The sequence below is a fragment of the Rana temporaria genome, chromosome 1 (genome assembly GCF_905171775.1).
Source record: "Rana temporaria chromosome 1, aRanTem1.1, whole genome shotgun sequence".
NCBI classification, from domain to species: domain Eukaryota; kingdom Metazoa; phylum Chordata; class Amphibia; order Anura; family Ranidae; genus Rana; species Rana temporaria.
In genome coordinates this window covers 433,592,449-433,609,120 of record NC_053489.1, presented here as the reverse complement: position 1 = coordinate 433,609,120, position 16,672 = coordinate 433,592,449, and the positions used below count along the sequence as shown (strand labels likewise).

General features: G+C 43.2%; 1 protein-coding gene across 1 annotated transcript in view; it reads right to left on the bottom strand.

The window, feature by feature from the left end:
• Window positions 1–3,446: 3,446 nt before the first annotated feature.
• MOB1B (MOB kinase activator 1B) overlaps window positions 3,447–16,672 on the bottom strand; it is a 101,024-nt gene continuing 87,798 nt past the window's right edge. Inside the window, exons 4-6 of the mRNA XM_040326033.1 lie at window positions 15,173–15,306; window positions 13,938–14,101; window positions 3,447–4,331 (exon numbers count right to left, since the gene is read on the bottom strand). Of these exons, the coding sequence (XP_040181967.1) occupies window positions 4,254–4,331; window positions 13,938–14,101; window positions 15,173–15,306 (376 nt within the window). The 3' untranslated portion in view covers window positions 3,447–4,253. The remainder of the gene's footprint in view (window positions 4,332–13,937; window positions 14,102–15,172; window positions 15,307–16,672) is intronic.

Sequence of the window (16,672 nt, the reverse complement as noted above, 5' to 3'; positions counted from 1 at the left end):
TCCTTTGTAAATATCCTCACAACAGGGCCAGGTTGATGCAGTTGTGTCCTCCCTGTGCAATACAAGACTGATAGGTCAGTCTTGCAGGTTACACAGGAAGATTGGGGTTTTCCCTGTGTAACCAGCAACACTTTGCTCAGCTGTCATTGTGGAATCTGTCCACTACGTGTCAGGAGCCTAGTAAACAAAGCACAGCACCAGATGCCACAAAGATCTGACGATCACACAGGGAGTGCCATGTTTTCCTTGTGTAATCTCCATGACTGAGTTTTGACTGACTGCTTGGGTCTTGATCTGCATTTATTTATGAATTCAAGCTACTGTTTTACTTGGGAATCCTTGCCATAGGTGCCAGTGGACCTTGTGCCTCACCTGAACTCTATTCTTAATCAGCTTTGTAAAATAGGTCTCCACATAGTACCAATCAATTTTTTTTTTCAACTCATTTCAGAAGCAATGTATTAAGCTATACCTAAAAGGTAATTTTTTTTCTAGTTTTGGACAAAGTGGAGAGGCATTAGAACACCTGTCAGATTTTATTGCAGTCTGTGTCCCCATTAAGGAGATTGACCCTCTCTATTTGTTCTGTTTTCCATTATCATTGAAAGTGAAAGTAAAAGAAAATCACACATTTTGGGTTGTCCCCAGAAAGTAATAGAGGGGAAATCTTCCAATAGAAACACTAGTAGGAATTTCCTCTCACTTCCTGTTTGGCTATGGGACAGAAAGTGAAGGGAAATCTCCCAAATCGGACACAGATGGTGAAAAAGAATCGCTCCCCTGCCCTATCCAAAAAAAATTTAAATTTTAAAAAGTTTTTCCTATAGTTCTACTTAAAGGTATTTGGAGCATGAAGCAGATTAAAAATATTACCCATTCATACTGTTCATTTTCTCTCTTTTGCTTGTTTTGGCAATACGGGTTTTTGTTGTATTTTGTTCCCCCCTTTGTAAAGCTTTACAGTCCTCATTTACATCTTTTATGATCACCTTCCATATATTAAGGTTTGTATGCAGCAAAACTCAAATCTGAAAGGATGTAACCTTCAATACTTATAAAATCATTTTGGAAACATTTGTACGCCCGGTAATCCATTTTTGCTTTATCAGCTAAGAGGAAATTAAATAATTCAGATTTCTTATTTTTTTTAAACACTTTACATCTGGGCCCGATTTAAATGGCAGCGTACTCATGAAAATATATCTTTGTAACATTTTTAATATTTCCAATACATTTTAGTAGCAGCATCTACACCAGTGGTTCTCAACCTTTCTATTACCGTGACCCCTTGATAAAATTTCCCAAGTTGTGGGGACCCCTAACAGTAAAAAAAAAAAATCGTAGCATGGGCGGTCAGCACCTAAGCCAAGACTTTGTAGTGTCCCTCAGCATTGACACCTATGCCGAAATCCGTAGATAGGGTCTCATCCGGCCCCTCCAAATTCACATTCCTCACCAGTCAGCTTCTAAGTGGGCGGCCTCGGGCTCCAGGAACAGCCTAGCTGGGCAGCCGCAAAAAGGCTAGGGAGAGCAGAGCGGGCTTCAAGAACAGCCCAGGATTCGGGGACCCCTGGCAAATCGTCATTCGACCCCCAGGTTGAGAACCACTGATCTACACAGTTAAATAGTTTGAATTCAGTTCAAAAGTGTTTAGTGGTCACAGGGCTTCCCGTACTATATTATATATCTCATCATATACGCTGTAACCATAGAATTGAGTCTCCCCTGACCTGTGGCTGTGTATCTTTCTTTTCTACAATTCCCTTTACTGTTCTGTATCTGTTATATTCTTGTCTTTATTAAAAACAACATTAAATTAAGTATTTTTTTTAAATGGTCATGGTCTGTTCTTCTCCTGCCAAATATAAACCCCTTTTTTAAACTAGATAAGCACTGTATTAGTCATACGTTTACTGCATGTTTTTTGGAATCTGATACCATACCCATACCTATTATTCTACAATATTAAGAGTTTGGGGTCCTGCCTTAGTATTTCAAGTTTCCTTCAGTGACCTCTCCATTGATAAGCCACTTTAACAGGCTTTAAGAGACAGCTTGATGAGCCTTGGCGTTGGAGTAAAATGCAGACTATCATGTTCATGCACATTTCTAAAGTAAAACAAGAATTGTAACAATATCCAACAATGGTTGGCTGTAGTGGTTAATAATAAGCAGGAAACAACATATTGCCTGTGTAGTGGATTCAGCTGCACAAGGATTCCAAAGATCAATTGGTCCAAATAAGGCTGTCACTCAGGCCTTGTACACACGATCAGTCCAAACTGATGAAAATGGACTGAAGGCTGAAGTCTGATGGTCTGATGTGCCTACACACCATCAGTTCAAAATCCGATCGAGTCCAACGTGGTGACGTAAAACACGACGACGTGCTAAAAAAAACAAAGTTCAATGCTTCCAGCGCATTCTGAGCATGCGCTGGTTTTGAACCGATGCTTTTGCATACTAACCATCGGTTTTGACAGATCGGTCATTAGTCCATCAGTCCGATTTTAAAGCAAGTTTTAAAACTTTGGTCTGAAGGACAAAAGTCTGATGGGCCATACACACGGTAGGTTTGGACGGATGAAACTGAACTTCAGTCCGTTTTCATCAGTTTGGACTGATTGTGTGTACAGGGCCTAAGAGGTACATGTAGAAGAAGCGGGGAACACTATAGTTAGACAAGACCTTTTCTATGGCATTTAAATTCAAGTGGTACAGGAGAGGGTCTGTTGGCACTAAAAGTGGCATGGTGGGAACTGTAGGGGCATTATTGGCACATGTGGAGAGGTGGCTGGCAGAGGAAGCATAAGTAAGGTTATGAAATACACCACGCAGTACTTCAATTAAAAGGAAATACTCTGATGAAGTGTTTCTGCAAAGCCACATGGTGGAGTGTTGACGAAGGGCCACACAGCTGTTAGCAAAAGGTCCCTAAACAGTCCATGTCTGCTGCTAATCTCATTACTTTCGATGGACAGATACTATTTCCATTTCTTTGAGAATGTTACAGGATAGTTGTTAGGTTTCATGGACCTTTTATACACATGTATATTTCTGCTTGACCTTCATTTGCCATCTGAAAACAATATGCTAAGGGTATATGCACAGTCATTCACTAAAAACAATGTTTTTTTTTTTTCCCTTCCAAAAAAGATCTTTGATCTCTGTAATAAATTATAGACATTAACCAATATTAATATGTTAGAGACAGCAATGCACAAAGTAAGCATAGGGTGTAAAAGTGCATGCCATGCTCCATTCCGTGCACAAGAGAAAATGGTTTCAGTCCTTGACTATTAAAGTGTCTTATTGGTTCCTGACAAATAACCAAGTAGTGGATAGACTCATTCTTTATGCTATATTCCTAAATTCCAAATACACATGGCAGATATCTAAACTAAGTAATCGCTTATTTTTCTATACAAAATCATCCAACATATTGCTTTTTTCCATTGGTATATGTGCAATCTTTAGATTTTATTATGTTCCTATCATAGGATTTCTCCTAACAGCTACAAAGTCAATTCACAAATTATTTCAGCAGCTCATATTTAAGCTGCTCTCTAATCTGTATTAGCTAAAATACCATAAGGCAAACTATTATTAACAGCTGCTCAAGCTCTAATGTTCTTACAGAACACCGACATTCCAAGCTCTGCCTTAGTTCTGACATAAGGGTAAATGATTTCCTTTGAGCACAATTCAGAAAAATACTGAAAGCGACACAATTTTGGATCTTAAAAATATGACCTAAGTAGAGCCAATTAAAATGCTTTTGGCTTTGGAAACTTATGACCACGTTTGCTTATTATTAAACCTACTTGGCCACCACGCTCTACCCATCAGAGGTCTGTTCTCAAAGCTCATGCTCTGTTCCCTTGTTCTCTGCACCACTACATAGATAGTAAATTATCAAGAATTAAAATGTACAATAGGTTTAGTGGTTGAGTAAAAATTGAGGCATATTTAAATTAGGCACATTATACTCTTCAGTGCAGTAAAGGGTGTGCAAATTATTACAGGGGATTCACATTTCTCTTCCTTTTGCAAACAGGTTATGTAAAAATACAATCAACTGCAATCACTAGAAGGTAAGAAAATAGATACATCACGTTCCCTCTGTAAGCGCACACACACACACACACACAAAAAGAAAATCATACAGGTTTTGGCTGTTATATGAATGGGCCAGAAACGATAAAACAAAGCTTGCTTGAATGAAAGGCAACTGTGCTCATATCATTGGGATCTTATCTGTCCTTTGAGGTCAGCTTTTCAATTAGTTCCTGCAGGGGAGCTTGTTCTCTTCTGTCAATTAAGTTAAATTCCTAAAAAAAAAAAAAAAAAAAAAGAGAATAAATAAAATAGAGTGTAAAAAAAAAAAAGTGCGACATTCTTACATTCTGCATATTGTTTTGTTATCCCAATTACTGGTACACACAGTATACCTCAATTATCACATATTTCTCACACATTTTAATGTATTTATTTAGTACAATTTTTTAATAAACACCCTGTTCGGGTGAATTTCTATAACCTGTCAAATATAAAAATAAAAAATAAATAAAAAAGAGATTTTTAATACAGCTTACCTGTAAAATCTTTTTCTTGGAGTACATCACGGGACACAGAGCGGCATTCATTACTATATGGGTTATATGGAGTACCTTCAGGTGTAGACACTGGCAATCTCAAACAGGAAATGCCCCTCCCTATATAACCCCCTCCCATAGGAGGAGTACCTCAGTTTTGTAGCAAGCAGTATGCCTCCCAAAATGGTCCTCAAAAAAGAGGGGTGGGAGCTCTGTGTCCCGTGATGTACTCCAAGAAAAAGATTTTACAGGTAAGCTGTATTAAAAATCTCTTTTTCTTTATCGTACATCACGGGACACAGAGCGGCATTCATTACTATATGGGATGTCCCAAAGCAATGCTTACAATGAGGGGAGGGAGAACATCTCCAAGACAAAAGGATTTAATTTAGAGATATACTCAAATCATAATAAATCCAACTTAGTTGAGAAAAATAATTTTAAATTTTAAATTTAACTCAAACAAGAGGAGCCCCCGGAATCCGAGGGTCTCAAACTGCAGCCTGCAGCACTGCCTGCCCGAAGGCAGTATCAGTATTCCTTCTTACGTCCAACTTGTAGAATTTTGTAAACGTGTGGACAGAAGACCAGGTTGCCGCCTTGCAAACTTGAGCCATAGAGATCTGGTGGTGTGCTGCCCAGGAGGCGCCCATGGCTCTAGTAGAATGAGCCTTTAATGATACTGGAGGAGGCAACCCTTTCAAGCCGTAGGCCTGAGTGATTAATTGCTTAATCCACCTAGAAATGGTGGACTTTGCAGCTGCCTGCCCCTTCTTGGGCCCATCCGGTAGAATGAACAGCACATCTGTTTTCCGGATCTTCTTTGTAGCTTTAAGATAGGCCTTCATGGCCCTGACAATATCCAAGGTATGCAGCAACCCTTCCTTTCTGGAAGTAGGTTTAGGGAAGAAGGATGGTAATACCAAATCCTGGTTCAAATGAAAACTGGATATGACCTTCGGTAGGAAGGAAGGATGAGGGCGGAGAACGACCCTGTCCTTATGAAAAACAAGATATGGTTCCTTACAGGATAAGGCCGCTAGCTCCGAAACTCTTCTTGCGGAAACTATGGCAACCAAAAATACTAACTTCCTTGTCAGTAGAACCAAAGGAATTTCAGCCAACGGCTCAAACGGTTGTTTCTGTAAACTTGACAGAACAAGATTTAAATCCCACGGACAAAGCGGGGATTTAACTGGAGGTCTAATACGTAAGACCCCTTGAAGGAAGGTCTTAACCAGCGAGTGGGTGGCCAGCGGCCGCTGAAACCACACTGACAGAGCAGAAATCTGTCCTTTGATTGTGCTTAATGCCAATCCTTTATCCACTCCTAGCTGGAGAAAACTTAATACTCTATCGATGGTAAATTTGCGAGAAAAGCCATCGCTTGGACTCACACCAGCCTACATAGGCCTTCCAGACCCTGTAATAAATCACCCTAGAGACCGGTTTCCTGGCTCTGATTAGGGTAGAGACTACTTTCTGAGACAGACCTCTACCCCTGAGAATCAGGGATTCAGCTTCCAGGCCGTCAAATTTAGATGCCGTAAGGCAGGGTGGAGGATCGGACCTTGCGATAGCAGGTCTGGCCGTAGAGGAAGAGTCCAAGGGTCTCCCACTACCATCTTTAGGATGAGTGAGTACCATGCCCTTCTGGGCCATGCTGGAGCTACCAGGATGACTGGTATGTGTTCCACCCGGATCCTGCGCAGCAGGCGGGGTAGTAACTGGAGCGGGGGAAACGCATAAAGAAGTTTGAACTGATGCCAAGGGCAAACCAACGCATCGGTTCCGCAGGCCATCGGATCCCTTGAGCGGGATATGAACCTGTCTAGTTTCTTGTTGAGTCTCGATGCCATGATATCCACGTCCGGCACTCCCCATCTTTGGCAGAGTGCTTGAAAGACTTGTGGATGCAGAGACCATTCCCCCGGCCATAGAGTCTGGCGGCTTAAGAAGTCCGCCTGAAAGTTGTCCACTCCTGGAATGAATATTGCCGATATGCAGGGCACATGCGCCTCTGCCCATAGGAGAATCAAGCTCACCTCTCTCTGAGCGGCTTGACTCCTGGTTCCCCCTTGGTGATTTATGTATGCCACGGCCGTGGCATTGTCTGATTGAATTCTCACCGGGAACCCCTGCAATTTTGACGTCCAAGCCCTGAGGGCTAGTCGAGCAGCTCTGAGCTCCAAGATGTTGATGGGCAACTGCTTCTCTGGCTTTGCCCAAGTACCTTGGCGAGTGCAACCATCCAAAATTGCTCCCCAGCCCGTCAGGCTGGCGTCTGTGGTCACTATCTTCCAAGCCACTGGGCTGAAAGACTTCCCCTTCAGTAGATTCTGAGGGTCTAACCACCAACACAGACTTTGTCGGACTCTTGATAAGAGCGGCAACGGGATATCCAAGGCCTGTGGCCTTCTGCTCCATGCTGACAGGATGGCTGCCTGTAGGATGCGAGTGTGGCTCTGGGCGTATGGTACCGCCTCGAACGTGGCCACCATCTTGCCTAGTAACCTCATACATAGGCGAATAGTCGGTTCTTTCTTGCTTAGAACCAGTAGGATTAATTCCTTGATGGCTTTTACCTTCCTCAGAGGTAGGAACACTCCTTGTTGTTCTGTGTCTAATCTCATGCCGAGATATTCCAACTGCCTTGTGGGCTGGAAAGCTGACTTTTCTCGATTTAGGACCCAGCCGAACCTCTCGAGGTATTGGACCGTGAGGGCCACTGCTCGCTCCAAGCCGGGAGACGAGTGGTCTATGACTAGGAGGTCGTCCAGGTATGCTAGGATCGTGACCCCTTGGATCCTTAGCTTGGCTAGGATCGGAGCTAGGACCTTCGTGAACACCCGGGGGGCCGTAGCCAACCCGAAGGGAAGCGCCACGAATTGGAAGTGACGCGAAGCCACCATGAAGCGTAGATATCTTTGATGTGGCTGATAAATTGGAACATGAAGGTAGGCATCCTTTATGTCTATGGACGCCATGAAGTCGTCCTTCTGGAGTGTGGCAGCTGCTGACCGCACGGATTCCATCCGAAATGAGCGGATCTTTAGATATGCATTTACCATCTTTAGGTCCAAAATTGGCCTGACATCTCCATTGGGGATGATGAATAGGTTGGAGTAGAAACCCAGCCCCTGTTCCAGGACTGGCCGGAATCCGAGGCGGATCGTTTGGAATCCTCGACTCCTGGAAATGAGGAGGAGGAAACCTTAGGAAATCTAATTTGTAGCCTGTGGCCACGGAAGACCGTACCCACTCGTCGGGAATGCTGGCTTCCCAAATCTCTGAAAAGAGTCGCAGCCTTCCCCCCACCTTCGTGGGTGGGGGCGCCCCTTCATAAGGTTGGCTTGGGGGCTGGTTTTGCTGGTTTGCGAAACCACTGCCTTTTGCCTCTAACAGCCTGTCCTTGTGATTTGCTGTTGAAGCCGAAGTTTGCTTTTGCAGGAGGCCGTCGATACTGCTTGGCATTAGAGGGCCCCTGCCCAGGGGAATACTGTCGTTTAAACGCAGGCCCCTGAACCTTCTTCTTAGTTGGCAAGAGAGTACTCTTGCCGTTTGAAATGGTCTGAATGTATTTATCTAGGTCTTCTCCGAAGAGTCGTCCTCCATGGAAGGGGAACCCTACCAGGAGCTTCTTGCATGGGGGCTCAGCCTCCCAGCTTTTTAACCATAAGAGTCTTCTCATATGGATAAGGGATAACGATAAACGTGACGCTTGCTGGATAGAATCCTTGATTGCGTCTACCGTAAAACATATGGCCTTAGGGACATCCGAAAATTCTTCTGCCTGCTGGGCAGGAATAAGTTTAAGCATCTGCTTAAATTGATCCGATAATGCTTGAGCGACCCCAATCGCAGCCACAGCTGGCTGTACTACTGCCCCTGCAGTAGTGAAGGAGTTCTTAAGTAGTGCTTCCAAGCGCTTATCAACTGGATCCTTGAACACCTGTATGTTTTCTACAGGGCATGTTAACGATTTGTTAACACATGAGATGGCTGCGTCCACTGCAGGAGTAGCCCATCTTTTGGAAAATTTTTCTTCCATAGGATATAGGACAGAGAACTTCTTAGGTGGTAAGAAGATCTTATCTGGCTTGTTCCAATCTTGGAACAAAACTCCCTCTAGTAGAGGGTGGATCGGAAACACAGCATTGCTTTGAGGCGCCCTCAGTGAGCCCAAAGCTGAAACCGTCGATACCTGGAGATCTGGTACTGGCAAGTTGAATGCCCTATGGACCAAGTCCGACAATCCTTGAATCCACCAGCTCTCCCTCAGGGAGACTGCCCCAGACTCCTCTGTATCCGGATCTTCGATCCCTGAACCTACTTGGTCCTTGTCCAAGAGGTCGTCCAATTCCCCTGAGGAAAGGACCTCCTCTTCTGAGGGTCCGCGCTCGGGCGACGGAGATCTATTCCGCTTACTGCCCCGCATAGCTGCGGCTATCATTTTACCCATGCTTTTCTGCATCTCTTTTAAAGAGGTGAGTAATACCTCCTCCGTGACCATCTTAGGGTTGGACTGACCCGCGTCAGCTCCAGCCCCAGATCCCGATGGCCCCAAGGCTCCCTGTGGGGAAAGCAGCGGCATAGCATTGTCCGAGACCTCAGACTCTCTGGGGGAATCCCCACCTCTTGTACCCTTGTTTTTTGATGCCATGGTACAATACCGAGGTACACCTGCTACTTATTGGTACCTGGGACTTATAAATAGTTAAATGCCCAAACACCTGTTTGGGGGATAAAAAATGCTTCCTCTCCCCTAGATGACACTTTTTTTTTTTTTTTTTTTTTTTTTCAAAAAAAAAATCTTTTTTTTTTTTTTTTTTTTTTTCAAATCTAGGAAAGAAAAAACATTCTGTCCCCCTGAGTAGTATTGCAAGAAAAACTATGAGATGGAAAAGAAACAGCCTATTTCTAGGCTTGAAAACAGTCTTTCTGAAGACTGCAATATTCTTTCTGGCCACTGTGTGTCCTCGGCGCCCCGTGCTTGCCGTTCTGGTCTTTCCTCCTCAGTTCCAAAGTATTAAATGAGCTATATGGAACAAACAAGGAAGGGCCGCCCCTTCCTTAAGCCACTGACCCGCCCTTCCCCCCCAGCAATCTCAAACAGGAAATGCCCCTCCCGACAGGGGGGGGGTGGGGTTGGGAGGAAGGGACCTCTCTGCTCCAGAGGTCGGCGTTTTGCCTGCTTTGCAGGCCGTGAGGAGGAAGACTGAATGGAGCATCGCCTGGAGGCTTGCAGGTAAGCACAGCTCTCTGACACACACATATACTTTTATATCACACAGGCCCCACTCAATGCTTTTCCAACACTACAAGGGAGGTCACATCTTATGGGGAATAATACATATAGAGCCATCCTATCTTTATGATATGTGACTAGTTTGCCAGATGCAGTGCATAACTTTAGGCATGTCCCCTGTGACCCCCCAGAAAAAACCTGCTAAGAACCAAGTTCCGCAAGTTTTCCCCTCACTTACCTGCTCCATGCCGCAGGACTTTGCCAAGCAAGAGGCCCAATCTTCCCCCATCTCGGTGGGGATGTCTAGACCTTCAGGCCCTGGGTTCCTATGAAGGATCCACTGTCCTGGGCCCATATAGCACTCTGGCAACAGAAACATTAGGCACCCAAAGGTTTCTAAGTTCTGGGCCCAGGTCCAGCTCTCTAAAAAGAAAAGCATTATGGGCTATACCCCAAGGGTTTGGGGTCCGGTTACTGACCACTTTAGCGCTGAGGCTTTTTTGGACAGAACCGGTTAGCTCACCTAATCCCAAGGATGTGGAGGCAAGCTAAACCATGACTAACACCTAAGACACTGGCGGAAAAACTGAGGTACTCCTCCTATGGGAGGGGGTTATATAGGGAGGGGCATTTCCTGTTTGAGATTGCCAGTGTCTACACCTGAAGGTACTCCATATAACCCATATAGTAATGAATGCCGCTCTGTGTCCCGTGATGTACGATAAAGAAAAAAAGCTTTTTTTCTATGGGTTTGTTTACTAACAAAGCTCATGTCATAGCCAACATGTTCATGTTCTCCTCAATATATCGGACGCACAAAGAGACCTAAGGGAACATGTAAAAATTATTGAAAAAGGCTTCCCCAAACATAATGTGTCGCGACACTTTGCCCTATGTCATCAAAAAACCCCCAAAGAATTGAAGTTTTGGGATATTGCTAAATATACACCCCACTGGAGGGGTAGTCACAAAGTGCGGGAATTGAGTAAAAATGAATCGAGATGGATACATGAAATGAGATCTTTATCGCCCAATGACTTGAATATTGAATTTGATCTCAATTGCTTCATCTCATATTATTGACCATGGGTTTCCTTTTTTATATTTATTTTTACTTATTTAATAACTGATATATTTATGCTTAACATGATTTAAGCGAATATAAGCCATATTCATATATATATATGCACAAGTGTTCTATATATCGTATTGGTTTTGTCCTGTTATACCAATAACGGCCACTGGGGGCTGCTATGCAGTCTGCATATCCTCAAAAGTGTCCGTTTTAAAATGATGTTCTTATATGATTGTTTTTAATGTTCTAAGTTTATTTTACCCCATTGTATTAAAAGTAAGTGATTATTATGGTTCTTATAAAATTATATTTATATACATTCTCATTAGCCAGCAATGATGTCAGATGTCAAAACTCCTTCTGTTGTATTCCCTGTTGGTCTGGCCATCCCACTGACTATAAATAAGATCAGCTGAGATCCGACCTGCAGTTACCCATGACTAAGTCACGTGTCTAGTGACGTAACACGTGGGGGAGGAGCTATGAACGGGAATGACGGATTGTACATCCGAATGAGAACATCTAACCTGAGCGGCTAAAGGAGGATTGTTGGTGCTTGTTTTGTCCAGGGGATTTGTGAGTGCGCCTTTTTCACAAGCCTGTCATTTGTCTCCTATTGATGTTTACATGATTGCGCTATGAGGATTTCTTTCTCTCCTTGTCTTGCATCCTTGTCTTGCATGAGCTGTGCTAGTGTGGAGGATCTTACACCTGGATGTGAGGCAGCTATCTGAGACTGGGGAGGCTGATCCCACCCAACACTGTTCAAGTCATTACACCAGTATTGTGGTTTTCTTGCTACACAGAGGGTGTAGTGAATTAGCACACACCCAGCCACTGTTTGGGACTATTGTTATGATTTTGTTACATGTTTGTTTAAGCACAATTGCACTACTATTTATACTGATGCATTAAGTTTCACACCACTTGAGTTAATTTTCAGCGCATACTATTTTACTCTCATAGCCAACATGTTGATTGCATCAATGAGGGTCTAAAACATTGTCTTTGCACAGGCCCCTCTCCAGGCTATGTCTGCCACTTTCTAAGTGGTGTGTTATCCATTAGAATTATCTTGAGCCCTTTCTAGCCCTGGTTTTCGTTCCCCCACAGGAACCTTGATCCAACATAACCACCCATAGAAATTGCTCCCCCCAAATAGAATGCAGCAACAGGTTTGTTTCTGTTTAGTATTGCCTCATTTCTTTCTATGTACAATAACAGGAACTCTAATTTTCCAATCACCTTCATAAAGGTTAATGCCATTTCAAGGTTCTTAACACAAAATGATTACGCATGTATAAACACACTCATGAGCAAAATGCGTATATACCCATATTATCCCTTAGGATATTGTGCATATTTCAATTCTGTATACAGGCATACCCCACTTTTACGTACACAACGGGACCAGAGCATTGATGTAAAACGAAAATGTACTTAAAGTGAAGCAATGCCTTTTTCACTTCTAGGCTGTAGTGGGGGTGCCAGGGGCTTTAGTGGGGGCATCAGGGGAACACTCACATGTAAATAAGCTCATCTGATGCAAGCAATCCATCCCCCGGACATCACGCTGTGCACAAAGGACATTGCTATTGAGAGGCTGGATGGCATTCTGTGGCTGACAGGGAAGCCTGAGGGGATGTGATGTCACCGGAGGTGGGGAGGCAGCCAGGATACAGAAAGAGCACACTGGAACTGAGCAGGCTAAGTGCTCAGAACTTCAGTTCCGTGTAATGCGGGTGCACGGCGCGGGAATATTTGTACTTGTGAGACACTTTACGTACACTCGCGGGCATGTCCGTACTCGCGAGTGTACGTAAAGTGAGTGTCCGTAAAGCGGGGTATGCCTGTACATTATTTTTTTTATATAACTTTATATATATATATATATATATATATATATATATATATATATATATATATATATATATATATATACACACACACACACACACACCTTCATACATATACACACACACACACATACAGTATATATCAGTGGTGGCCCGTCCATTAGGGGAGCATGGGCACTGCCCCCCTATCCATGTGTCCGGGTCCCTAATCTACATGCAACCTTCCTTTTCCCCCCACGTGAATACCCACTCAGAACTAGTGACCAATCCAGTCAGTCCAGCACAGTCTCAAACACATGCTAAAGCTGAACTCCAGAAAACTAAGTGGGGCCACGCTCGCACTTCAAGGATTAACTGCTTGTTTGGTCTAGGGCAGTGGTCTTCAAACTGTGGCCTGCAGGCCATATGTGGCCCTTTGCCTTTATCTGGCCCTTGGGTCACTATTCCTCTCACTGATACAAGGCTATATTCATTCCACTATCGACAAGGTTTAGGCACCATTCCTTTCACTGAAACCAACAATGGGGCACTTATCCTCCCACTGACACCAACAACGGGGCACTATTTTTTTCCATTGACACCAGTTATTGGGCTCTATTCTTCTCAACAATACCAATGATGATGCATTATCCCTCCTCCTACTAACCACATACACTTTGTAACTTTTTTACTCCTACTGACCACCAAGCCTGAGAAATTGTTTACTCCCACTGACCCTGGTTCATTTGTACTTCCACTGACCACAGTGCAGCCCCTCTCAAGTCTGAAAGACAATAAAAGGGCTCTTTGCTTAGAAAGTTTGGAGACCCCTAGTCTAGGGGTTGGTAAGCAGTGGACTGTCCCTACGAGTCCTCACATCCAGTGCAGGGCTATCATTCCTGCATTGGTCTTGATGTCAAAGGACCTTAGACTCCCTGAGTTCAGGGGAGAAGAGGCTGGAGAGTTTGGTCTAGCACTACTAGAGAGTGTGAGTGGAATGGAGGATCAGGCAAGTAAAAACTGCTTTTTATGGTCTCCGAGGCATAAACGCCCAACTGCAAGGGAGGACTTTTTAGTTTCCTGAAGTTCAGCTTTAATGTCATAGCATATTATTTTGGCAGTTCCAACAAACTATAGGATAATTAGGCCTTTCAGATGTCAGCATAAACAGAATATACAGTTACCTGGACAAAAAATATAAAGTGCTTGAAAGATGTGTTGAGATGTGCCTCTTCCTGCAGCTGGATCACTGAGTCAAAGTGCTGGTGATAGATGTGGGCATAAACCCGGAAAAGTCGCTTTAATATGATTTTAGCTACAGACATAAAGTTCTTTGGAAACGGAACCCCTAGAAAAAATAACCAAATTAAAAGAATGCCATTACATCTCTAAAATTGACAATTTTTTAAATAAACATACAAACAGGTTTACAGCGATGGCGCAGCATTTTTTTCTACACCTTAAGGAACGGGAACATTCTTTTGAGGATAGTGAAGTGCATATTTAGGACAGAGAAGACACACAGATTAAAACAACAGTGAGAGGCAATCTACATCAGATTAGAAAACCCATCATTAAACAGGGGTGGGAGTCTTGAACACCATCCATCTTCCACATTTCATCTTCTCTACCACAGCCTTTGGAAAACAAAAATCACACTTTCAACCATGAAAATCGAAGCATTTACATTTAAAAAGCCACCCTGACAGCAAGGATGGGATTATGTAACTAGTACAGTGTAATTCCGCAATTTTCTCACCTTTCATACTGCCCTTATCTAGTTTGGATATAAATGCTTACGTATTTTCTTTCTTCTTTAGAATGAAGAAGCCACACAACATCTTCAACGTTCCAGGACAAGTCCAGTTGAATATGGTAAGTGCCGGTTCACACAGGGGCAACTCGACTTACAGCGGCTTTGCAAGGCGATTTGGAGGCAAATTCAGAGCGACTTCAGCGTGACTTTGAGCAACTTACAACGCAACTTAAAGTTGCCTCCAGGACAGGCGACTTTGGCTGTGGCCAATCACAGAATAATCAGCTCTGTGGGAGGGAGAGGTTTGCCGGGGGAAACTTTTTTTCTTTTCCTGTAAAGTTGCTTCAGTCATGATGGAGATCCGACTTGGAGGCAACTTCAAATCTATGGGTACAAGTTGCCTAGAAGTCGCCTTGAAGTAGCACAGGAACCTTTTCTGAAGACTGAGCGACTTCAGTAGTGTACATTAAGACGGCTCCCATTCACTTCCATGGAATTTATTATGTCCAGCGACTTGGGGCAACTTGAGGTCTGACAAGTCGAATCCCAAGTCGCTGCAGCGTGAACTGGCACTTAGTGAGCTAGGAAATTTTGTTCGTTTTTGATGAATGTGACCAACTACTACTAAATTACAAGATACCTTTTCCATGAGTGAGTGCTTACCGATTTTTGAAGGGAAGAGAGTTTCATCGTCAAGCTGGTCTTGCACCCAAGTCATTAGATAATCAATATATTTGGGAGCAGAACACTTAATTGGCTTCTTTATGTTGGTCCCATCAGCCCAGTGATATTCATATCTAAAAAAAAAAAACACAATGATCTTTGGACACATCAGTGTTCTTAAAAATAAAATATAAAACCTGTGCTGAGATCTAAATTCGCACCAGCACCTGTAAAAGACTACCCTGCTTAGACAATGCAATTAAGAAAGGCGTTCTCTCCCACTAAATCAACCATATAAATAAATAAAAATCAAGAAATGGCATCAACATGATATAAACATGACTCAAAAAAGTGCAACAAAATGTCCTATAAAAAAGAGCAGAAAGTGTGTAACACAATCACAAAAAAAAATCAATAAAAAATAAATAAACCTAAATGTAACATATAAAATATAACACACAAATAAAGTGCAAAAAAGTCCCAATAATTATCCAATGAAATACAGTGATGAAAAGTGTTCACAGTGCCAAAAAAATATTCCAACAAAGGGCTCCAGTGCTTGAGTGAAACCAAACATGCAAAGCTGCTTACCAAATATAATAGATCTCAGCACTGGAGATATAAATGTGCTCATGAAAAATGTAAGATTCTGTGTTCTTGCCCACTTATCTCCTCACTGTACATCTAATCTAACACAACCTTGTGCCAACATTATACCTCTTCTCCACAGCTATGGTTCTTAAAGCCAAATATGGTTTGTATTTCATATTTACATGGTCCAGCTGGTATTTGCTACTACAGCGATCACCGCTGTTTTCAAGGTCTTTTGACGAGCGGCTTCACCGATTAATAGTAACCACTGGGGGGCATGGGCGCCAGTCACAGAACATCTTGTATTTATCATTTATCTCAATGAATGAATGAATAAATGCAGGGTGTTCTCCAACTGGACGAGGTGGAGAGGTGAGTGGGGGGGGGGGGGGCGGGGGGGCTGGGGGAATGGTTGTTTAACATTACAATCTCCAACTAGTCCAATCAAAATCCATTAATTGAGAAAAAATGCAAGGCGTTCTATGTACGGTGCCCAAGCCAAAGAAATGAGCAACCCCCTGTGTTTAACATGCAGCAGCATGGCACAGTACCCAGAAGACAGCGGCAACTTGTTCTCCGATTGGACTGGGTAAAGATTGCGATGTATGTCACCCGCCTCCCCAGCTTGTCCAATCAGAAATCACCCTGCATTCTTCGACAAAAAGGCAATGTTCTGTGAATGGTGCCCGTCTTAGACAAGCAACCACCTGTATTCACTATGCAGCAGGGCAGTTGCTTGGCACAGTACCCAGAGGACAGTGGCAACCACTGTAGTAGCACATACTACTACAGTGATTTACAGTTTCCACAGGGATTCCATAGGTGTGGCACATGCATAATTACATTGCCCAAGCTAAACCAATGTTAATATGCAATACAATCCATAGTTATAGTTCAGCTTGATTAACA